Source organism: Alnus glutinosa, chromosome 2 (assembly GCF_958979055.1).
Source record: "Alnus glutinosa chromosome 2, dhAlnGlut1.1, whole genome shotgun sequence".
NCBI classification, from domain to species: Eukaryota; Viridiplantae; Streptophyta; class Magnoliopsida; order Fagales; family Betulaceae; genus Alnus; species Alnus glutinosa.
Genome location: NC_084887.1, coordinates 22,759,412 through 22,784,107, shown reverse-complemented (window position 1 = coordinate 22,784,107; position 24,696 = coordinate 22,759,412). Strand labels below are relative to the sequence as shown.

The following is a 24,696-nucleotide window of genomic DNA, read 5'->3' as shown; positions in this document are numbered from 1 at the left end:
GTTGAACGAAACACAATGAATACACAAGGTTTTGATAAATAAAACCCAAGCAATCAATTAAATGAGACAAAGTCAAATCATCACTTGTATCCAGAAATCACAAGAGATACCCAAAAATCATCTCAAAAATCGAATTGAAGTAGAACAATTAGAAATCAAAAGCCCATAAACTCAAATAGCATAAACAAGCATGAAAACATAGTTTTTCTTCAATGGTGAAGCTTCATCCTCAACCCTAGATGAGAATTTAGTTGCACATGATTAAGGAAAACATAAATAAATAACAATAATCCATTAAAAATCAAAGGAACTTACAAAATATAGAAGTTATAGATGAAAATCACCCAAGAACCCTAAAAACTACTAAAAACGGCGCCTAAGGTGCTTTCCAAGTGGCCTCCCCCCGAAGAAATGAGAAAAATGGGGTTTTTATAGAAAAAAAATTAGGATTCCTGCAGTTGTAGGTCAAGGTTAGCAGGGTGCGCTCGAGCGCCTTTGGGCGTTCGGCAGGGCTTGAGCGACGCAACAATTAAGCGCTGCGCGCGCTGTATGCGAGGCAGGTGCGCTCGAGCGCAGTCATTCAGGGCCCGATGGCTCCATCCTTTTCTATGCATTTTTACTTAAAATTCTCAATTTTCTCTCAATGACCTGCAAAAACACAAAAACTAACCAAAACATCAGAAAATAACAAAGCTAAAGGTCTAACTAGTGTAAATTAAGGGGTCCAAATATACACTTTTTGGCACTCATCAAGGAGCAATTAACTAATCCAATTTGGAGTTCATGGTAGCGAATAACCCAAATTTTGTACATATCCGAGCCTAATTTTGCTTCAAAACATTCTAGCCTCTCTTCAAAAATGGATGGTGGTGAAGCCATTTCTGGCTCTAATACCAAGTTGTTATGAAACTAAGTTCGCAATGAGATAGTTTAAGTTCTTAGAGGGAACCTGGACCTCACAGCATAAGGTTGATTTAATTAATTATTCTCTTCCTTTATTTATTGCATAACAAATTTTAAATAAATGAGCCATTATGATGTCCCTAAGAAAAATCAGGGTTGAGTCTCCAATTAAGCGGCTACTATGGAAATACTCTTATGAAAATACATACCTAATATTACATGCCTAATATGACTAGAGTTGGCTTATACTACTTAACGTGGCAAAAGTAAATCTAGGATATTATTCCTAGTTTAGGAAAGGTTGTAACATTATTGCTCTTTTATAGAGAAACGAGGGAGAGAAAATAAGAAGAAGAAGAAAGCAGTTATGCTTTTGAAAAGGAAGCTTAGCGTGCATAAAGTTATTGAATTATTGTTAGTCAACTTGTATAATCTTTTACCTTTTACAAAAGAGTCCACCATGCTTCTCACATGCATTATCTCATCATTTCATCTAGTTGATAAGGTTGAGATATTCTTTGTCTCCTATCTGTGGCGAAGCGATAGGGATTTGGTTGTTTTCAATATGACATAGTGCTTCTATATCATCTGTTAATAAGGACAAATCGTACGACAAATCAAGATTTTTTCTTGTTGTTTTGTGTTCAAGCAAATTTTTAGCTCTTTTGGTTTGATCTACTATAAGAGTATAATTAATTGGGATTTCAGTAACAAACTGTCTTTTACCACTTTATCATAAACTTGTTGATGGTTGATTATTTAATTTCTCATTGAAAGAAAACTAGGATCGTGTTGAATGCCCAAATCAACTTCTCAATACCAATAATCAACACAAGACAAGATTTTTTAAATGTAAGCCACAACAACAATATCACAAAGAATATTGTTGACAGTAAATTACATAAACATCACAACAATAACTTTAACCACCATAAGAGATAAATCAAGCACACAAGATTTTGTTGATGAAATGAAAACCCTTTAAGTACCTCAAAGATAAAATGACTTCGAGGCAGTTAAACCCAAAAATTCACTATAACAAGAAGATATAGATTACATACAATAGAAACATTTATAGACCCCTTGTAAAGTCATAAGATCAACAAGCTCCCCGCTTGTCTCTTAGCTTGACAATCTTCTCGTAATGCATCTCCTTACCGACCTATCGGTGGACTTCTTTGTGGTTGAAGGATGTGTATGGATGTGGTTTGACAATAACAAAAACACAGCTTCAAGAGAGGGATAGCTCAAGGCTTTTACAAATCTTCTCTTAGATCAACAATGGTGAAGTAAGGAAGTCTTCACAAACATCAAGAGGGGGAAAGCTTTGATGGTTTTCAACTAAAACCCTCTTGGCTCACAAAGTAGAAGCAAGAGCTCTTCTCTAGTCTCAATGTAAATTTCGTGCTTGGCTTTTCTTGAAAACCCATAGGATGCGTAAGTGACTTTTTGTAAAACTATTGAGGTAAGGGGAATCCTTAACTCATTCTAAGTGTGATTTCATTGCATGATTTTTTTTTGAACAAAGCTCAGAAGATCTTCATTGATAAAAATTGATCCCAAAGTACAAAGATTTTCAGGATCTAGGGACTCTCTGTTCCCTAGTTACAACATCAATAATACAAGCAGGAAATTGATCAAACCAAGAGTCATTACAACATCGCTATGTCAAGCTGAGTGTACCTTGATTAATTAGTGGATGAGCAGGTCTGCGGTCACAGTCGTTGCCATGGTCACATGGAGTTCAAGATCGCAACCCTAGTACACATAGTGTAATGGTGTATATGGTTCATATTATGAGAAATTTACTTACAAGCAAATGTTTGTATGTTTTAAGTATCTAAGAAGTGATAAATATGTTTTCACAAGACTTTAAAAAAGAAGAGTTTTAAAGACACCGTTTTAAAGAAAATGAAGTTACCTCAACCGTTTTATGATTGTTGATCCTTTTACTGAGCATTTCTCATTCACCATTACTATATTTTGTTTTCAGGCTTTGAACAGCATGGATTAAGAAGCCGGGATGGAAACTTACGAGAGCTTTAAAGAGCATATAATAGAATTCACGTTTATTTTAAATTAGTACACTAGCATATAATTTTCGTGTAAATAATCTTTAATGACTAGCTTTTGATGTTATTTAGACCAAACATTTCCCCATTCAATAAATTTTTAATTGAACACTATTTTCGTAACATATATTTAAGCCAACATTATTCCGACCAACCTTATAATATATGCTTTGCGCCTAGAAGAAGTTGACAAACCCAGCTTTTACTAGAAGCCAGTGACGAGTCTGACGACTGATCTTTCTCTACTACTGCGCCCAATGTTTTTATGTACGGCGCGATACTTTGATGCTTGTTTTGAAAAGAACGGAAATCATGTTTTGATAAGCAGAAAAGTCGGTGCAATTGAGATACACGGGGTCGGCTACAATAATTCAAAACCAAATAGAATAAGAAAATTGCGTAGGCCCACAGGAATTGGCGGGTGACTTTTGAACAAAATCTAAAATTATTTTATTACATATTAGATACATACTGAAAAAAATAAAACATTGCAGATCGAGTTAATTGGCTGACGCTTAATCCTCGATCCATTAATTACGTCATCAAAAAGAATACAGAAAAGAGGATTAGCCCCCGACAAAAATGACTAGATGCCTACCATAAAGACATCAATTTCCACGTTGTTTTGTGTGGTTACGTTATTTTTACGTCATTTTAATTTATATGAAGTTTACATTAAGATATATTAAGTGTAATATTTATGTATATAAGACTTATATGTATAAAATTCACGCATATAAATGTCACGCTCTATATATTTCAGTATAGGATTGATGTTTGTGATATAAAAAAATAATAATAATAATAATTACCTTATTTTGCGTGACCCTGCGAATCGACATATATGATAATATGAGCTTGACAGGTACATCTGTATTTGCTCCTTCAGAATACAAGGAGGGAGGAAATAAATCTCAGTGTCAGATTGCAGCTGGAATGCACGTTCAACGGGCTAGATGTATTCTACGGAAACTTATTCCCTAAAAATACAAGAAAATAATAATAATAATAATAATTGCACAATTGGTCATTATGTTTGGCCTAAATTATAAATCACTCTATGTGGTACAAAAAATTCATGGAGGGTTCCTGTAGTAAACTATAATTACATATCACTCCTTGAACTCATTTTCTGTCCACCAAGCTAAAAGATTCTATTAATTTTTCACGTAATATCCAATAAGAAATCGACACGTGTCCATTACAATAAAAAAATATATAAATAAATAAAACTTAAAAAAAAATAATAATAAAAAATAGTGAAGGAGTGGCTACCGAGAGTGGCACAACCACGTCTGGGGGTGGCGCATGGCCTCCCCTAAGCCTGGGGTGGCCACATGTCGATTTTCTATTAAGTATGACATGACAAACTAACGAAATCTGTTAACTTGGTGGACAGAAAACAGGTTTAAAGAGTAATTCGTAATTATAATTTACCACAAGGACCTTTCATCAATTTTTTTAACCACATAGAGTGAGGTGCAATTAAAAAAAAAAGAAAAAAAAAAAGGTACTCTAAGAAAATACGTATGCTCTACAAGTGGCATGCGACACGACCAAAGAAAGAATTAAGCTAAAAAGACTTACTTGTTCGGTTGGTAACCGTGCAGCATGCACGCGAGGATGGGGGGAATCAAATCATGCTTTGTGACAATTTCACGACCATCAATTTGAGGGATTGATGAAAATGCACGTGAGTGGTCGCTAATGGGTTTCAAAGTTGTTTTGGTTTTTGGTTTGAGGATTTTTTCTTTTTTCTTTTTTCTTTTTTTTTGAGAAAAATATACTGATTCCATTAAAATCATGAAAACCAACAAGACCATAAAGCTCTACGTAACCAAAGACGAAAGCTCTGATATAATGATATCCCTAATACAATCAGTAAAACAATCAAACCAAACCCTATCAGAATCTAGGCAAACACCTTTTTTGGCAAGCAAATGGGCAGCCTTATTACCATCCCACTTAGTATGCCTAATTTCCCAATTTCTAAGAGCCATTTTAATATCCTCTGCAATCTACCCATACATTGTCCGACTTACCCCTTTATGTTTTATAGTTTTAACTACTTGAAGAGAATCGCCTTCCACAATAATTTTTAAGAACCTCCAAGTATGACAAAATTCCACCGCACGCAACGCAGCATAAGCTTTAGCTACCACTAGATCTAATACTGAAAAAGTTGTAAAATAAGCAACAGCAAAAACTGTTCTTATGTTTTCAACAGACATTAAAAAAAAATAAAAAAAAATAAAAAAAAATAAAAAGGAAAAATATCATTAACAAACATGGCCATCATCGTATTATACTCATTTATTTTAAAATGTAAGGTATAAAGTTTTTTTTTTTAAAAAAAAAAAAAATTAAAAGGATAGGAGGAGGTTATCAACGGTGGCTACTCTATCTCCATTATTTGTTTCAAGAGAAGCTTAGACGTACGAGCGAAAAACCGGATGCGCTCTCTCAAGAACAATTGAGTCGTAGTCTGACCCACTTTCACCAAGACATTAATAAAATCCAAAATGGTTAACACTAATAAAAAATAAATGGTTCCCGTTACAAGATTAAACTCTCTCAAGATTGCCTAACCACATAAAAATTCTCTTGAAATCACTGAATCACTGCCAATGGTGATGAAGGTTTGGAATTTGACTTGTAGGAAGGATGGCTTTAAACTTTAGAGTGCAGAATCTATTCATTTCTCTCCATTACATCCATTTAGCCAAGATATTACAAATTTGTACGAAAAAATAAAATAAAATAAAATAATCCCTCATTCCCGAGAGATAAGATTCAAAAGTTGAAACAAATAAAGTTGCATTGAATTGAAATTTGAAGTGACTAAGACCAGCTCAGCGTGTCCTTGTCTACACCTCTCCTTTATGAATTATGATCCCTTCAAATTTTTTAAACATTTCAGATTCTCAAATTGTTAAATCCTAGTCATACTTTACATCTAACAGTTCATAATGTGCCAATTGTCTATATGAAATAAATGATATCAGCAAAAAGTTCTATCAATAAATGCTTTAACATTTATTTTATGTGGACAGTTGGCATATTGTAAATCGTTGGATATAAAGCTGGTTATGATTTAACAATTTAAGAATCTCAAATATTTAAAAAATTTGAGGGGATCCTGATATCTCCTTTATGAGTTTATGTCCTTTGCACAATCTTTGCCCATATGTACCATACCATGCACCGGACATACACAATAATGAAACTCATCTCCGACTACAAATATCTTACGTTTCAATCTCTCCTAAACAAAATATCTAGCCTACTAAATTAAATTATCTTTAAAGCAAGCTTAAGATAAAAAGAAACATAATTAGGAATAACAAATGAGAGCAATATTTGTCACATTATTTTTGTATTCTTCATTGGTTTAGAACTAGAAGCATACAAAATTAGTATAACACCTATCAAACCTCTCTACTAAAATACTCGTAAAAATACAAAGGCCAATTTGGTCATCCAGAACAATCTTTTCCAAAACTACACCAACACAGCTGGACAAGGATCCCCTGAAATGGTGAGAGAATACTTGTTTTCTTATATAAAGATAACTACACCCTCACTCACTTTTACATTAAATAATTAGAATCCTCTCCCTTTCAAATGGAGCACATCCAAATTCAACACGGCCAATGGCCATCTGGCCCATCTCCCACAAATCACCACATCCATATTGTTACAAAATTAAAAACCAGAATTTCAAATTAAAAAGAAAATTTGATATTGAAAGAATCTTTCTCAGCTGACAGGGTGCCAAGCTGGTACGTTAGAGGGGTCTCTCTCTCGATCGACTCTAATCTTTATGATCACTGCCTGTTTTACTTTCAACCTGTGGAACCACCTGCGGGGACATATAATCCTTTAATCTATATGATTAAGATCAATTAACCCCGATCAACCAAGCTAGAGATCAATTAGCAACTAGCTAACCTGATCTTGTGATGGAGGATTCCACGGGTGAGATGATACTCTCCTCCTTGCTCTCTTGTCAGCCCTACCGTCCATTCTGCCTCTACCGCTTCCTGCTTCAAACCCAAAACGAAGAAATTTAGATGCTCAGCTCAAAAGAATTCAAAAGGTACATGCGCAAAAAAGGAAAAAAGGGTGATAATTAATTATAATCTCACAAATATCTTGAGGCATATTCGGAATTTCTCTAGGCTCTAGGCTGTGTTTGCACGAAGAATTAATACATTTAACTCAAAATGTGCACCCAGACAAGGCTTTACAGGAAGAGTTTCGGCTTTGCTAACATGCGCCACTTGCACCACCGGCGCAAACAAAACAATGAGAGATCAGATAACTAATCATACTTACCGGGGGAGGCATGCTTTTCTCTTCTCCGTGCCTTCAAGTCTAGGGTTGACTCCGAGCTGTCCGGTAAGTAACGGTCCAGACGGTGAATCCCGGTGTTGTTTTCAAACATTGCACGCACGAACGAGGCCTCCATGGAGTTCAAGAAGTGTACGTGCTTCTCGTTGGTCCATGACCCTGTTTGATGGGCTGCTGCACAAGACTCCATGGCACCGGAAACCACCTTAATTTGATGTCGCCGAGAAACAGCCCGGTCGTTCTGATCTGAGTTGTATTGTAAATTTTTCGCAGAAAGTGTCGTAGGCTTTCGTGGATTTTATATAGAGTACTTCGCGCTAGGGTAGCTTTCCTTCTTTAAGAGCTGGAAGGGGTAGTTGAGTGGAGAGTATTGGACGCACATACTCGCCACCATTGTGGAACACGTGTTTCATTTAATTGTCTTTTCCTTTCATTTTTTTTTTTCTATTATTAAAAATCAAAATAAATTGGTAAAATAATACGGAGGACAATTCGCGTTTGAGTTTTGAGTTTAGGTCGTATTGAGGCATGAATATAAGTCTATATAGATTAATCCTAACTCTATCTATTTAATTAAATAAGTCAGACCCCTCAATCCTAACCCGCTAATTTATTATTGAGTTCGTGGGTTTGCATATTGTGTAAAAAATTACCGATTTTAATTTTTTGTGTTGGGTTCGAGTCATATTAATACATGTGTATAAGACTATATAGATCAACCAAAATTCAATCATTTTTAATTAAACATGTCATATATATTCTTCAACTAAAATTCACTAATTTCCCGTTGAAAATTGCCGACAACTTAAAAGTAATTACATATCAAATTTAACATAAATATTTCTTTCAAATCTTTTATAATTTCATTTCTAGCGCATGTTTTTAGTCATTCTTACATGTTTTTACATATAAGATGTGAGTTGGTTCCTCGAGTTTAATAACCAAAAAGACAAAAAAAATTTACAAATCGGTTTGTAAGAAATTTCAAATAATCTACATATAAAAGTGACATGTACCTTTTAAACATGTAAGAAGCACATATTATTAAAACAACATGTATTTCTCACATGACAAGAGACACATGTCATTTTTATATGTGAATTATATAAAATTTTTTACAAATAATTTATATCCTCACCCAAATGTGTTCCATTAATTAACGCTCTATTTTACAAATTCGATTTTTTGTTCTTTTTATATTGATGACAAAACGATCACGTGGTTGATTATGTGAAAGAGCGCGAGTACCAAAGTTTTAATGTAGACGAGCGGTTATGGTGGAATGAATCATGTTGGGTAAAAATATCTGGATAGCTTTACAAAGAAGATTGAGAACTAGAAGATATTTATTTTGGGTGGGGAATGGGGATAAAGTATCCTTTCCTAGAATAAAAGAAAATAAAAATAATATCAAAATATCTGAAGGGGGGTGGGGGGTTCATGAGATGCTGACCGTTGTCCAGTATTCCCGTTGTGTTGAGTTTGATTTTTTTCTTCGCCCCTAATGTTTAGGACCTCGTAGTTGAGTCATATTCACGAAATTGTCCTTGAGGCGGTCAAAGTCGACAGAAATGTTTTCGATTCAATTTACTGGCCGTCCGGAATTTGGCGGTCTGTTTCCAGACTGGAGCTGCCGCTACAGTAGAAGCAGCTCCAAAGGCGAGGGCTGCTTGTGGACCAAAAGTGGGGCTTGGGAAATATCTGTTTGGACTTTGTCATTCGTTGGGGAATGATTAGGTACGGTGCGAGTCATGAGTAGGAGTTGCTGCTGTGGCCTGTGGCCTGTGGCCTGTGGCTGTGGGTGGGACCCAAAGTAGACTAAACAACAAAGGGAGAGATGCGGAATCTGCCACTAATCACACACACCGACCCCATGCTTGATGCGTCTGTACCTGACCCATACAAACTATGGTTTGAGAGCCGAAAGAAGACGAAACTTCAAGGGGTGGTGCCGAATGACTTATCTACCCCTATACAGTAACACACCCCCCGGGCCCCAACTCCAAGCCTTTCCCAAACTCTGAATTGACCCACATAAACTTTTTCCCAGCTATCCGTACAAAGTGGATTACGATCCCTCAAACTTTTTTAACATTTCAAATTTTCAGATCGTTAAATTTTAGTCATATTTTAAATCTAACGGCTCATAATGTACTAATTGTCCACGCAAAATAAATGTCAAAGTATTTTATTGATGGACAGTTGATATATTATGAATCGTCAAATATAAAGTATGATTAGAATTTAACAATTTAAAAATCTCAAATGTTTAAGAAATTTGAGAGGATCCTAATCCGTACAAAGGTAGTATCAAGCTTTTGCTTAACCAATAAAAAAACAAATATTACAAGTTAATTAGACAAATAAAAAGAGAATATGCATATAATAAACAACCAAAAATGATATTCCTAATTTTCTTAAGAAAGAATAATGTTTCTTGTACAATCCTTACACAATTTTTGTACAACTCTAACTATTTTTTTTTTAAGATCAACCATTAAATATTTAGGACCCACATGTACAAAAAACAAATCCAATGGTTGATCATAATAAAAAAAAATAAAAAAAAAATAAAAAAAAAGTAATTAGAGTTATGCAAAAGTTATGTAAGAGTTGTACAATAAACATTACTCGAAGGAATGGAGTTTTCTTCTTTTTTTTTTTCCTTTGTGATTTTGTGTTATGGTGGGTGTCTCCCGTTGATTTGTATTATCCTTCCCTTTGACTTGGGTAATGTACCCTTTGTGATTTATATTCCCTTCCAAAAAGGAATGCAAAAGAAAAGTAGAGAAAAGAATTATGCGAGATCACATTTTTCACCTTGAGGAATGGGTTATTAGATGGGTACGTGAGGAATAAGACTTTTGTTGGTTTCTCACGCAGTCTTTACTTCTCAAAAGAGGGTATAGACTCCTAAAGTGCATTAACGGTTGAAATTACATGAAAGAAGTTTAACCAAACTTGTTGCATACCACCTCCATGTCAGGCTTCATAAATATTGTGTCAAGAGTCAAAGACAGAAATGTTAGACCACATTCATACCTTTCGAACCTTGACTTCATTTCCTTCCCCCATGAGATAACTCATAGGCTTAGTTTATGGTTGATGCCTCATTGGTAAGAGTTAATATTGATCATCATTTGTTGAGCCAGTGCAAAATCTTTCCCTCTTTCGATGTTCATGCGTGTGAAAGGGGCGCCACCTGTTGTTTTTTCTTGTCAATGCGTCCCTGGTCTTCTATCGGGAAAGGTGGTCACGTGTAGGGGCGGCTGTTCAGGGGGGTAGGGGGGCCTGGCCCAAGATTTTTTTTCCAAAAAAAAAAAAAATTCTAAAAAAAAACAAACAAATTTAAAATTTTACCCTTAATTTTTTTTATTTTTTTAATTTTGCCCCCTAATTTTATTTTATTTTATTTTTTCAATTTGACCTTTCAAAGTTGTCAATGTTGGCTCCGCCGCCGGTCACGTGACTGTTTTTTATGCTAAAATGAATTTCATTTTACAACTCTTTGCTTGCACACTTTATCTGAGTGGTTTGGATCAGACATGTCCCGGCTAGTATCGAGCTTTGTTATGATGCATTTTTCATCCTCATGCCACCTGCTCCGGTAATGGATTATGGACATAACTGCTATCTCAACATGGTGGTATAAACTCATTTTGTAATTTTATGTTGTGCTCAATATGCATGTATGTAATGCATGTTGGTTTCCAACAACCTCGACCGTCGACCTCCATTATGCTTATTTTTGTCATCTTTGGACGACAAATATATTCTACCATGTATTGTCTCTATGACTGTAAATAAATAGTATCACTCGCGAACAAGTCTGGTTTTAACTCTGGATTGGTTCATTTATTAAACAAATAAAGATTGAATAGATTGTTAGGCTCGTTTATTAACGAGTTGAACTCGTATAAATTCGACTCAAATCGTATAAATTCATATAACTCCATTTTTATTAATTTTATAGTATTATTTTAACTTTGTAATAAGAATATCTTGAGTACTTTAAAAGATAAAATAGAATTAACTTCCTAATATGATAGACATAACTTTGGTTATCGTGATTGTGAGTCTTGAAATAAATATATGTGTGTTTGAGTGTATATGAGTATGTACTTGCACGTGCGCGTGTGCATAGTAAATTTATATACATACTATAAAACATTCATATAGACTCGAAATTAGCTTGATTAAGATTTAAATTAATTTATTTAATTAACTATAATGACAAGATCTTAACAATAATTAATTAACTAATGATTAGTATAGATTTACGAAAAAAGTAAACAATCATGATATTTAATTTAAATAAAGAATGGATAAATTAATTAAACAGCTTGCGAACGAGCTCGAATTCGTTTAAAAATAAATGAATTGAGCTTGAACAAAATATTCAGTTCATTAGTAAATTGGAGTTTGGCTCATGTTCAGAATAAAATTAAATAAATTAAATTTAAACATCCAATACTCAATTTGGCCGATTACTGTTGTAATTGCCTATGTTTTATTTTCATTTGTTCTTCCTTTCTTTGGTAGGTGTTTCCAGCCGACTTATAGGTGCTGTTGGTTCATCAAGGCCGGCATGTATGTTCAGCGCCGCTCATTTAACATGCGTCCTACTGTAACACATCGCAGGGGACCTCAAGCTTTGATGATACCTCTCAAGTAGCCCGTCCAGCCCAAACCCATTCAGCGCTCAAGCCCCTTACCTTCCCTACAACTCTACGGTCTACCTTTGGGCCAAATCTCTCTTTGCAGTAGGCTTTGTGTCAACAACCTCCTACGTTTCCCTCTCCTTTGCTCTAAATATTTTGTCTTTAATGTTTTTTTAGTTGAAAAATATTTTGACTTGGTATAAAAATAAAAGTAGGTTTATATTTAAAGATATATTTTATGAGTTTTTTATATTTAAATATATTTGTTACACCTTTTTTTTTTTTTTTTTTTTTTTGCATAAAATACAAAAAATTTCACAAAAACATTGTCAAACAAGTCTATTATAAGCCAATTACTATAAAAAAAAAAAAAAGAAGGCAATAATAAAAGTCATAGGCTTTATTTGTTTCAACGTAAAATGTTTTCAGTTAGAAAATATTTTCAGCAAAATCAGAAAAATGATTTCAATTTTTTGGCGTTTAGCTCGTACAGAAAATCAATAATATCAATGACTAGCCGCAAAGGCAACCTTTGATTGTGGACGGCAACCTTCGGCAACGATCAAAAGAGCCCTTTGACGGTCAATGGTAGAGAATAAACTGCAAGAGAGAGATAAGGAAGTCGGGCACTATATGTCGAGAAATAGCTCAAATTTAAAAAATAATTTACGAAAAAAAAAAAAAAAAAAAAAACCATTTTACGTTGGTTAAATAAGAAAATATTCTCAATTTGACCAATATTTTTGGTCATATGACTCATATCAAACACTTAAAAAGAGGAAAAACATTTTCCATCTAAACAAACAAGGCTTAAAGCTAAGGAAATTAAGTATACATCTAATTTTTTTTTTAAAAAAAAACTTGTGTGGGTCTGAGATCCAATTCTAAGAAAATGCTCAAGTTTGAGTGATTTAGATGAAGTTCAAACCACAAAAAAAAAAAAACCAAATTAACAATATCAACTTGGATAAGGCCAAGGAAAGATATTCCTGTGGTCATAAAACAATTAGAAAAGGAAGTAAATAAACAAAAGAGAAAGCTACTTTGAGTTCAAGTCAACAACAGAGAGTTAAATCCACCTTTATTCATATACAAAAGTCTACTATTCCTCTAAACAATTATTTATTCTTATTCAGTACCCAGTAGCAGTGGTAGAAAAGGAAACAAACCCAATCTCATTCCAGATTAGTGTGGCGTGATCGGACGGCGTCAGGGCTCTCACCCAAAACCTCGCCCAATTTATACACCACCATCTCAAACAACACAAACAAAGCCCCCTCATACAAACTCCCCATCGGAAGCACCGGCCGAGATTTCACCGCGCCTTCCTCATCCGCATCATCCGCCATAGTTTGCGCCGGAACGTAACAGATCACACTCGCATGCTTCACGCACGAACCTGTCTCCGGCTGAGCTGTTAGCAACAAAACCCTAGCACCGTGGGATCGTGCCACGTTGCATATGGCATCGACTGTGGAGAATCCGCCGGGGCCGGCGGAGGCGATGAGGAGGTCGTTGGTGGTGATTGGGGGAGTTGTCATGTCGAACACGAAGTGGGTAGAGAGGCCCAAGTGGGCCAGGCGCATGCAGAGGGCCTTGAGCATTAGGCCCTCTCGGCCCACTCCGTAGAGGAATACCCGTCCGTTTTGGGCCGATATGGTGGTCAGCTCGGTCAGCAAGAGGTCCAAGGGGGGTGGGTGGGGATGGGTGGGTTTTGAGAAGATAGAGGATATGTCTGAGCATATCTGTGTGGCAAGGGAGGCCATTGAAATCTCTCTCTCTCTCTCTCTCTCTCTCTGGGCTTTGGTAATTTGTATCTTTATCATAACGGGTCTGGGAGAGTGCGAAGGAGTTTCAATGGGTTAGGTAATGCCAAGTAGGATTTGGCTGGGTACATAAACAAGATGAATGATTGGTTTTCATATTTTTGTCTATTTTTGTTTATCTTCATATAAAAAATAAATAGTAAATTTATCATTGAATATGTGGAACTACGTGAAATTAACACGTGGTCACACTGATTCAATAACATATTTACAAAAGAGATAAGTAAAAAATGGATAAGAAATGGATGTATAACATCTCTCTATGTATACTGAGATGTGATTGGTGTCATTATCTTCCACATTTATTGTATATTTCTTTTGTAAATTTACCATTGAATCTGTGTTTGGTGTCATTCCCATAAATTTAATGGTGAATTTGCAAATCTCTTATGCTAAAAATTTAACTATGCTATTGTTGTATAGGGATCGAGAGTCGATGCGATACCTATTGTTTCAAGTGAAATACTTTGTTATTTGGATTGTTCATTTTGAATGGACGACTCAAATCATGAGAGTAATAATGATAAAATAAATAAATAAAAAAGTGGCTTGGATGACAATTCGGTGGTCGAACTACTTCGTGTGGCCAAAAGAGATAGTTCGACCACGCTAAACTGAAAATTGGGGATGATAAAACCACTCTTTTTGGTCACATGGGTGGTTTAGTTGCCCCAAAATGACTATTAGGGGTAGCCGAACTACTCCCTTTGGCCAAGGGGGTGGTTAAGCCACCCCAACAACCACCAAAGCCAACCCATCTTCTTCTTCTTCTTCTTGTTTTAAATAATTATTGGATCAAAATCCAATAGTGATTAATTCAAAATCTGGTAATTTTAAAAGATACGTCAATTTTGAGAGGATAAAAAAAGGAAAAAAAAAAAATGTTTCATATCATTACTCTAAAAGGCATTGCACCGAATCTCAATCCACTGTCAGCTCATTGCCTAGGCGAATTAGACAGTCGCCTAAGACCCCAAATAGCAATAGTATAATTAAGTTTTATTAAAAACAAAAAAAATGGCCCCAATTATGGTAAAGAGGTTAGTCAATGCTTTTTTAATAAAGTTTCAATTATGGTAAAAAATAATTACAAATAATTGAATCCCAAAATATTGACTTTAGAGGGAAATAAAGAGAAAACTAGAAAGTACATTAATGGCACCCCTTAAGCAAGAACTAAGCTCGTAATTTCGCTTAAGGGATGAATATACTTTGACCCCTGAACTAACAATTTTTTTCTTTAGTACCATGAACTTACAGGTGTGACACTTCGGTCCCTTACACTACCATTTTGTTACAACTTAGCCCCATCCACCAGTCTTGACTGCCTTTTTTTTTTTGAACAAATAGCATATGCTATCATATATTTCTGAAAAAAGCCCCAGGGCAAGGACAAAACGCCAAATAAATCTGACTTAAACAGCAACCAAAGCAATACATAACCATTACAGGGACAGCACTGAGCCACTCTTTACATTTAAGCATAATCAACAAATAAAAGAGGACAGATCTAACACATAAGCCAACAAATAATCTAGTAACATTTAAGCATCATAGAAGCAAACTGTGAAAAGAAAAGAAAAAACAACAAAAACAACCCAAAACAAAAGCCAAAAATGAGATCCGACGTGGGGAAGTCCCCTGGAAAACCTCGGAACCACCAGCCATGCCCTGGAAGACAAGCCGTGACCCACACGCGCCGATCCAGGGGGTGACTTCCCTGGCGCGTGTAGGCCACGCACCGAGCGTGAAGAACTAGCACGACCGTGGCTGGAGGCTACTGGACCGGAAGAAGCTGTCAACCAACGTGGAGAGGCGTGCGTCTTGAAAAAACTAGCCGAAGTGAGCAAATTTGACACCAAGGAAAGAAACTAGAACAAAGAAAAAATCAGGTCAGAAACTCCGCCAAAGACATATCAGAAAGTCGCTCCCCAACCCAAATCCCATAAAGTCTTTTGCCGGGGAACATCAACCACCACCATATCTAACCCAGGAGAACAAAACTCCACAGCCCTAAAGGCTAGAAGGCACCAAATCTCCACTGAATCTAGTCAGGGAAGAACAAAAAACCTCTCCCAACCCTAAAAGGGCGAGGAGGAAAACACCATCGGGGGAGGGAGGTGTGAAACCTCTCCCCCCTTAACACTCAGCCGCTAGGTTATTCTTTTTCTCTCTAGGGCCGGCTCCTCTGACCTACCAGTCTTGACTGTTATGTTGGACGAAAAATCAAATTTAACTAAAATGTTCTAAAAATACCCTTATTTTGACTATTGAAAAACCAAAATTGTTCTTTGTAATAGTTAATTAGTAAAAAAAGATTAATCTTAAAAAAATAAAATAATCTTATTAAATTTTTGGGATAAATGCAAAATCAATCATTGGCCTAAATTACAAATCATAACCTGTGATATAAAAAATAATTCAAAGGTCATCAACTCATTGGGGTAAGCCAAAATAATAATTTAGACCATGCAGTCAAATTTCGTCAAAACATTCGATAGATTCTGTTGAGTGCTATATCAGTACAATATAATGTTGACACGTATCACTCTTAATAATATATATATATAACCTAAAAATTAAAAACTTAAAAATTATTATTATTTCGTTTTCTAAAAAAGAAATAAAAGGAAAAAAAGAAAGGGTGTAGAGCCACCCCTGACTAATAAGGGTCGCCGCGTGCCACCCTGGCCAAAGTGTATTCATGCCTTCGCCTAAACTTAAAACCAATATATTGGCTAAGTTTGTTCATTAAAGTAATTTTTATGATAAAGTAAACTTTGTTTTTTACAAATTAAGTTCTATATATATATATATATATATATATATATATATATATATATATATATATATATATATTATAATTTAGACCATGCAGTCAAATTTCATCAAAACATTCGATAGATTTTATTGAGTGCTATGTCAGTACAATATAATTATGACACGTATCACTCTTAATAATATATATATATAAAACTTAAAAATTATTATTATTTCTTTTTCTAAAAAAGAAATAAAAGGAAAAAAAATAAAAAAAATAAAAAATAAAAGGGCATAGAGCCACCCCTGACCAATAAGGGTCGTCGCGTGCCACCCTGGCCAAAGCGTATTTATCCCTTCGCCTAAACTTAAAACCAACATATCGGTTAAGTTTGTTCATTAAAGTAATATTTATAATACAATAAATTTTGTTTTGTGCAAATTAAGTTCTATATAAAAAAAAATATATATATATATATATATATATATATTATATATTGCTCAACACGAAATATGTCATCCAAGTTGGAACTAAATCTCTCGCAGCTGAGATTAATTCTCTATGTAGTTTGAATAAAAATCATAAAATTAAGAGCCAAAAGCGAGAATAATGATTTTAAATTAAAAAAAAAAAAAAAAACTAAAAAAGTAATATTAATAATATTTAAATATAAGAAAACCCCACTTAAATTTATTACATTAGGCCTAAAACTATGGAATCGGTTCTGTTGTATAAGGTCATGAGCAACTTAACGAGTGGCCCAGTTGGTAAAGTGTCACCTCCTACTTATTTAGAGAAAAATGATGTATCCTTTTGTGCTTTAGCCCATTTTTCACTTTAAGAATTTAATTTTCATTTTTTGTCAAATAAATTATGAAATAATATAAAAATACAATTATGTTTATCCCTTTATAAAAATTTAAAATTTTATTTTATTTTTTTAAAAAGAGAGGATGTGTCATGTCGAATCATATCCAGTTCTCAGTAATTGGGTCATGTCCAATCACAGTGATTAGGTAACCTAACCATGGCGGTAGTTGAATACAATCCAATCGTGTTAGTTAGACATGTCCAATCACAGTGATTGAGTAACCTAACCATGACGGTGGTTGGATACAATCCAACCGTGTTAGTTGGACTTTCACTCAACCACAACAATGGAGGTGGTTGAACCATATACTGGGGTTTGGTAGATTGAGTCTTTTTCTTTTCTTTTTTTATTAGTGGGACATAATTATATTTTTCAAATCATTTTTATTTATTTATTTGACAAAAAAATGGACGAAAGTCTCAGCTTTAAAATAATTTTAAACTCAAGTCTTAAATTTATAAAATTAGAAACTAGGTTTTAAAGTCAAAATCAGGTAAATTATAAGAAATTACAGCGTATTTTCCCTTTAGTTTATATACCAATTATACCATCCAAAGAATTTTAAACCATATAGACCAATTTTAGCCAATCAATTTTCAAATAATTGATTTGTTTAATAATATTAAATATGTTTGGTTGGCAGTCGCTTGTGTTGGTACGTCTGGATTGATCTCAAAAATGATTTATCAAAGAACCAAATTATCTAATCATGCACTACATGATGATCTATAATAAAATAAAACAAAGAGAACTCATGACAAGGTCCATGAGAATGCCCCTCTCTCTCTCCCAAAAGGAAGGAGAAAATAATGTTTGAGCTTTAAATCATAAAGAGAAGCATTCACAAGCATACTGAATCAAGCTAACGATTTCTGTCTTTTGGTTTTCCCTCCTTTCGTGGCTAATGCCAATGGTTTACTGTCACCGCAACTTAGCGCCTAGAAAAAAAATTCATGTTCTTTCATAATGACTCGTCAACCTATCTTTGAGTGTGTTTCACGTTGCAATTTCATGACTAAAAGTGTGATTTAAACTAAACTACAAAAAATATTTTGTTTGAAAGTGCGCACAATTTTAAAGGCTAAATTACAATTTTAGAGGTCAAACTACAATTTTACTAAACGTTTAATTGCGTTTTAAAAAAAAAAATCGCGTTTCACATCGTATATTTTAAAATTCCACGTTTTGAAATCGCAAACCCAAACAGACCCTTAATAAGCCACCCACGAAAAATATACAAGATCCGATCCATTATAGTTAGAAAGGCACCTCTCCTAAGGGTAGGGCATGAGCTGCAGTAATGTAAACAAAAACAATGATGCCCTAAACATTTTGTTGGATGCATGCATTATTGTATATGTACATCTATTCTTGGGTACAATCAAACAGGCTAGGAAGCAGTTAATTTTCTGGGCTGGGAGGAGCACAAACTTTTGTACCTGTACGTACTTTCGCAGCCAACACCGTTTTGGTATGCGGAGACGTCTGGTCACCAAAAGCATATGAAACACAAGCAAGAGGACGATCAAAACCCATTACAGAGTTGGAACCCCAAATCTTTTCTCTTCAAAAAGCACAAGATACGCAACCTTGTTAGTAGTGAAAAAAGCTGGTGTTGCAAATGAAGTGATTAGCCGATAAAGCAAAAACAAACACAGAAATGAACCACAGACAACCCGTTTGTTCAACTACATTGGAAACAATCTGTAAGCAATCCGTGAAAATATCCCAGGAGGCTTTGAACCACTGCCCATTGAGACACCACTGAAACAAAATTCAAACTGACCAAAAAGCCCAAATCATATTTGAGGCCATGTAGTTCGATAAATGTTAATATGGAATATGAAAATTGCTAATTCCAGAGTAAAAAAGCTTAGGATGATTCAAGGAACATGCTCCCCTAATCATGTCATAACGAAAGCGGAAAATTATATATACACAAATAGCATTGAACATAGCAGTCATATAAAAACTTGACAAAAAACCACAACACTGCAACAACATGCAATAGCAATTGTCAGTTTTTTGAGTCCTTGATTGGCTTGATCTAAGCTCCATTAGTTGGAGGAGCAGAAGATTTTTGAAGCAAAATTGCAGTACCTTCTTCATCGATATCTATTTCCTTCACACCAGCAGTTAGTGATGAAGATGAATCACATTTCCCATCCGTTTCCATATCACCGTGACCACCCCCGTTGACTTCATCCTCAAGAAATGAACCTTTCCGACGTAGTTCTTTTACTTTGAGAAATTCATCATAGTGAGCTTTTCTGTGCTCCCTAAAACTCATTCCATTCCTGTCGCTCTCAGAATCTGAAAATTTTCCACAAAAAGGCACAGCAGAGGGCATACATCATACTTGGAGTGGTGGATGCATCACCAGCCATTCAATTCAAAACTAAGAAAAGGATTACAAGAAAAGTGGGGAGCAGGGGAGGGAAATGAAATGATGATCTTTTTCTATCTCCTTCAGAATCAGCCAACTGTTATCATTGAAGAAGCTGATAATAATAGAGTACTTTTATATGAAAACGTGTGCAACTTCAACTAAATCCATCTATTTGGCCATGTTTCACTAAACCACATAGCATATGGCACCTGCTCCCTTGGAATACCTTGAATATTGTAATCCAATTTAGATAACTAAACGTAAAATAGATCTAACTTTTAAAAAATAAAATAAAAAATGTAAAATGAAGATTGTTAGAATGGCTGAATAAAAAGGTGAAAACCACAAAGCATGTAATCACAAAGCATGTAATAAAAACCTTCATCGTCCTGCTCCGTGGTATCTGCCTCATCCTCAGATGATGTCCAGCCACCTGATTTCTGGCTGTCCTTTCTACTTGAAGAAGCCACATCAGTCAAAGCAGTTCGTATTGCTTCTGCATGAATCATGTCACCGACACATTCATCAAAGCTACCTCGTACAGGAGACAAAGATCCTACATTATTCAGCACAATCCAGAGATCATTGTTTTAGAAAATTGAATAAACTGCCACAAAATCTCAGATACTAGTATACATGAACTTAATACGACTTATCCCTGCAAAAGATTAACACCCTTTTTTTTTTTTTTTTTTTTTTTATGTATTTTTGCTAGGCAACAAGAATGGTACTGCTCAAAGTGAAAAGTTCAAGAACACTTGAGTATACATACATCCATACGGCATCATTCTTTTCCCCCTAAAGTAAATGCATATGCATAGAAATTCAGACTGACAGGAATCTGCAGAAAGGGATAACAAAATATAAGTGGACTCACCATCACCATCATCATCAATCATGTGGTGATATGGGGTCTTGGGTTCAGTGATTTTCTGCCTCACAGGTTTATTCGCCTCAATTTCCCCCAGATTAGCCTCATTCCATCTTACACGCCCCCTGTTATCCAAATGGGAAAAGAAACGCTAAAGTTAATATATATCGAATTATAAGATTTGTAATAGAGCAGTTACCAAATCTATAACAAAGAATTCCTTTTTTATTATTATTATGACGAAGAGCCCCTCCAAGGCAGGGCCACTTTGTGTACCCACTCCTGTGAGGTAAACTTTGGACCCGTGTAAAGTGCCCCATTCACACGGATTGAGTAATACTCCGACTTCGCTGGTGAGCTGGCCCCAAATAATTGTTTGCACTCAAGGGAAGTCAAACCTTAGACCTCATGGGACTACCATAAAGACCAAAACCCTTACCTTTTGAGCCAAACCCTTGAGGTTATCTATAACAAAAAATTCATAAAACTTAATAGAAGCAAGGGCAAATGCAAGATATGGACAAAGAGAAAACCCCAAAAAGGATCTCAGCTGACTCCAGAAAATTATGGTAGGCTGCTTTGGACTATTAAGCTGATTTTGAAATGGCCAGTGAATATTTTCTTCCACCTTGAGAACTCAAACATATTAAACATGTACTTTTCCCCTAGCACCCACCACATTGCATTACTACACCACTCCTCTTCTCAGCAATTGTAATAAGACTTGTTCATGCATTACATCTACAACTTCCAGAAACACTCTATGATGATAACAAAATAACTCTTCCATTGTCATCTTCCTAGGGTCACATCTGCTAAATCAAAGGCCTTTTTCACCAGCCTGACCCACACAATGTCTAGCATTCCACTTGTTCTGATAGCACCTGTGCTTCAACCAAGTCAAACCTTATTGCTGAAATCATATGTCTCCATTGCAGGAGTAAACCATCTGAATCACCTTTTCCCACATCTAGTACTCAAAAAATTACACCTCTTGACTTCAGTTAAATCTACCATCTCAAATCCCACCATAATTAAACTCTCTTTTTATGAAAAAATCATTATGATTTCCCTGCATTTTGCTTTAAATTATTGAGTATCTGTAGCACCCATAATATTCAGATTCTAACAGCCACTTCAACCCTGTCATCATATGTTAACAACTAAAGAAAACAAAGATCAACACTTATGAGCAATGTTATGGGTAAATAATTGGGAAATCAGGTAAGGATCCCCATGTGCTTTTGTCCATTTTGACTTTAAGACCCCAATTTTCAATTTGATAGATTTGAGACTTGAGTTTAGGCATATTGTAAATTTGCAATCTCTGTCAGCATTTTCGTTAAATTAGTAACAAAAACAAAAGTGAAAAGACACTAATGCTCCACAGCCACCCCCTTAACAGGTGCTGGCTCGCGGCTGCCCCTTTAACAGTGAGCAAAATTGTCTTTTTTTTGGTTATTTGATTTGAAGGACATAATTCTTTTCACATGCATTTTTGTTACCAATTTGACCGAAATGTTAACAGAGGTCTTGAATTTAAAATGGGCCTAAACTTGGGTCTCAAGTCTATCAAATAAAAAACTGAGGTCTTAATGTCAAAATGACAAATAGCACATGGGGTCCGTGACCTGATTTCCCAAAATAATTCAAACTAATGAACACACTCACTCCTGAAGACAATTAATTTATCAATTTATTATTATTATTAAAAAAATTATGTCAAAAGGCCAAAACAAAATCGTTGCATACCATATTTTAGAAAACACCAAATCATAAACAACTTCTAATAAAGAAATATAAACAAATTATGTAAATTACTTCATTTTGCTGCACTGGTGATCTCCTCAGATGCAAAACAGTAGCTCAATCACTTTATTTCACTGAAAAACAAATTGCAAAACTTCTAGTTAGATTCTTGACATCAACCATCATAATAATGAACTTGTTAGATATTACAGTCAATCTTGATGGGTCTCTACTAGAATATGCAAGAGGTGAAAGGAAATTCACACGATGGCAAGTGGAAGCAACACACAAACAAAAGTATTATTAAACCATTCACACAACCGGGAAATCACAACCATAAATGTAGCAAAATCAACATATAAGTAATCCCATTACATGCACCTTCCAAATGACCTCCCAGCATAAATTTTTCATGTAAGGTATAACATAGCAGTGAGCTGAAAATCCTCAATTGAATCTAGCTTACCGAAAAGAATTCATAAGTAAATCTTATCATTGTATCTGAAGCCGACACACTATTTCCTGAAAATACTCCATCAATGTACAAAATTGGAAAAGATTCTAAACCTAAGAATAGCTTTTACAAACTGAGAACAAAGAAATCCAATTTCCCTACTAGAATCCCCATCTCCAATCCCCCGTAATACAACAAGAATATATATAATCAAGTAATAAGACACCAATAATTTCATTTATAATCACAATCAAATTGTACAAAATCCAATTCCATTTTCAAGCAATTGAATCTCTAAAACAACAAAGACCAAAATCACAAACTAAAAATCCAGCATTCCACCTATATATATATAAAAAGAAAACATTGGAGCCACAGATCGACCATCGCTCACGACCTTGGAAATATCCAAGACCATATAGATCCTTCACAGTCCGTTTGGTTGCCGAGAAAATACGCGGGAAAATGAAAAAATAACAATCGTAAAATCGGTCAACTATAATCTTTATCTTTATAGAGGAATCCAAATTTTCGTTTCTTTCCTTTTCTCTCGGTTCTTCTGGAATCAAATCGATCCTAAAATTTAAGACTAAAAAAAGTAAAAACAAAAAAAATTAGAGAGATTTGTCTATTCTGTACCTGTGAATGAATGAAATTTTGCGAGCGAGTTACTCGAAGAGCGTAAAAGAAATATGGAAAATCGTTCGTCTCCTTTTTCTAGCTAAGTTTTGGGTTTTTTGCTTTCCAGAATTACCCCTCGACGTAATTGGCAATGACGGTTTGACTTTGTGATAAGACCTAAAAATGGATTAGTTTTTTTTTTTTTTTTGGTCATCTAAAAATGGATAGTTGTGCAATTGCGTTGCTAACAGTCTACAACCGTTTTTCGTTTGACTATTCTTCGGCGTAGAGTTGTTTTTTCGAAATGGCTTATTTTTATTTTTATTTTTATTTTTATTTTTATTTTTGTTTTATTGTTTTTATTTTTTTCAGTAGTAAAGCTTTTTGGCAAAACTCTGCAAACAAAAGCTATAAAATAAAAAGTTTTTTTTTTTTTTTGCCAACGGAGTCTATTAAATTGATTGACATATGTTCAAAATATACGTAGTCTACATGCAATTTTAATTATCAAATATATTTTTAATAAATCATGTAATTATTGAATACATTTTTAACGCATTTATTTTTTTGTCTCAGGTGATTCATTTCGTATCGCAAATAGTACTTTAGTTATAGCGAAAGACGAAAATGATATTTTTGTTCAAAAACTTAACGAAAAGTATAAGTCAATGCCACTAAACTCCTTTTAAAAGCGTATACATGTCCAATATGTCATTATATACGTCCTACGTGTTAAATCAATATCACATAATATGAACTTAAAGCATCTTCATTGGACTCTTCAGTTCAAAAATTTCACCAAATTTTGGTGAAAGTTCTCAAAAACATTCATACATCAAGCTCTTCAAATTTAACCCCCATTTTTCTCACGACATTCATTAAAATATTGTTTTCTTTTCACTTCCCGCCAGTTTCTATCTCTCCCTCTGTCTCTCCTTCTCCGTTGGTGAAGACATTCACCTCTGCTACCTTCTCCAGAGACCCAACAAAAAATATTGATATTTTGCAATCCGATCAACAATCCAACAAGAAGAATAACGTAAATTACATTTTGCCGCTTTAACCTTCATCAATCTTCTTGTTCCCTAAGCCAGAGCCAACACCCCCCAAAGACCCAAACAAGAAGAAGAAGAAAACGAAGAGCAATTTCAAGGGCAAAAAGGCA

The 24,696-nt window shown here is 34.8% G+C and overlaps 3 protein-coding genes and 1 long non-coding RNA gene across 6 annotated transcripts; all 4 read right to left on the bottom strand.

Annotated features, from left to right (window-relative positions):
• Window positions 1-379: 379 nt before the first annotated feature.
• On the bottom strand, window positions 380-2,970 carry LOC133860184 (uncharacterized). Its single transcript, XR_009898890.1, has 3 exons — window positions 2,825-2,970; window positions 2,587-2,661; window positions 380-648 (listed from the first exon to the last, which is right to left on the bottom strand). It is a non-coding gene; the product is annotated as an uncharacterized LOC133860184 (long non-coding RNA).
• Window positions 2,971-6,323: 3,353 nt separating this feature from the next.
• LOC133861459 (uncharacterized) lies at window positions 6,324-7,610 on the bottom strand. 2 transcript variants are annotated; one of them, XM_062297253.1, is made up of 3 exons: window positions 7,314-7,610; window positions 6,927-7,021; window positions 6,324-6,837 (listed from the first exon to the last, which is right to left on the bottom strand). In XM_062297253.1, the coding sequence occupies exons 1-3, from the start codon at window positions 7,516-7,518 to the stop codon at window positions 6,790-6,792; spliced, it is 348 nt and encodes a 115-aa protein (XP_062153237.1). In that variant the 5' UTR covers window positions 7,519-7,610; the 3' UTR covers window positions 6,324-6,789. The 2 variants fall into 2 exon arrangements, with proteins under 2 accessions (XP_062153237.1, XP_062153238.1); XM_062297254.1 differs by having other exon boundaries at window positions 6,927-7,018.
• A 5,443-nt stretch (window positions 7,611-13,053) lies between these two features.
• On the bottom strand, window positions 13,054-13,826 carry LOC133860877 (uncharacterized). Its single transcript, XM_062296512.1, has one exon. The coding sequence runs from the start codon at window positions 13,813-13,815 to the stop codon at window positions 13,165-13,167; it is 651 nt and encodes a 216-aa protein (XP_062152496.1). The 5' UTR covers window positions 13,816-13,826; the 3' UTR covers window positions 13,054-13,164.
• Window positions 13,827-19,229: 5,403 nt separating this feature from the next.
• On the bottom strand, window positions 19,230-23,647 carry LOC133861765 (protein phosphatase inhibitor 2). 2 transcript variants are annotated; one of them, XM_062297568.1, is made up of 5 exons: window positions 23,550-23,647; window positions 22,529-22,590; window positions 20,714-20,832; window positions 20,216-20,332; window positions 19,230-19,760 (listed from the first exon to the last, which is right to left on the bottom strand). In XM_062297568.1, the coding sequence occupies exons 2-5, from the start codon at window positions 22,531-22,533 to the stop codon at window positions 19,495-19,497; spliced, it is 507 nt and encodes a 168-aa protein (XP_062153552.1). In that variant the 5' UTR covers window positions 22,534-22,590; window positions 23,550-23,647; the 3' UTR covers window positions 19,230-19,494. The 2 variants fall into 2 exon arrangements, with proteins under 2 accessions (XP_062153552.1, XP_062153551.1); XM_062297567.1 differs by having other exon boundaries at window positions 20,216-20,392; window positions 23,550-23,646.
• Between the last annotated feature and the right edge of the window lie 1,049 nt (window positions 23,648-24,696).

Excerpts from the sequence above, each read along its gene's own strand:
- LOC133861459 (XM_062297253.1), bottom strand. The coding sequence starts at position 7,518 with ATGGAGTCTTGTGCAGCAGCCCATCAAACAGGGTCATGGACCAACGAG. Across the intron at positions 7,022-7,313 it reads AGAAAAGCATGCCTCCCCCG|CAGGAAGCGGTAGAGGCAGA; the intron begins GTAAGTATGATT and ends TTGGGTTTGAAG. Across the intron at positions 6,838-6,926 it reads ATCCTCCATCACAAGATCAG|GTGGTTCCACAGGTTGAAAG; the intron begins GTTAGCTAGTTG and ends ATGTCCCCGCAG.
- LOC133860877 (XM_062296512.1), bottom strand. The coding sequence starts at position 13,815 with ATGATAAAGATACAAATTACCAAAGCCCAGAGAGAGAGAGAGAGAGAG.
- LOC133861765 (XM_062297567.1), bottom strand. Across the intron at positions 20,393-20,713 it reads GATTGATGATGATGGTGATG|GATCTTTGTCTCCTGTACGA; the intron begins GTGAGTCCACTT and ends TGAATAATGTAG. Across the intron at positions 19,761-20,215 it reads CACGGAGCAGGACGATGAAG|ATTCTGAGAGCGACAGGAAT; the intron begins GTTTTTATTACA and ends GAAAATTTTCAG.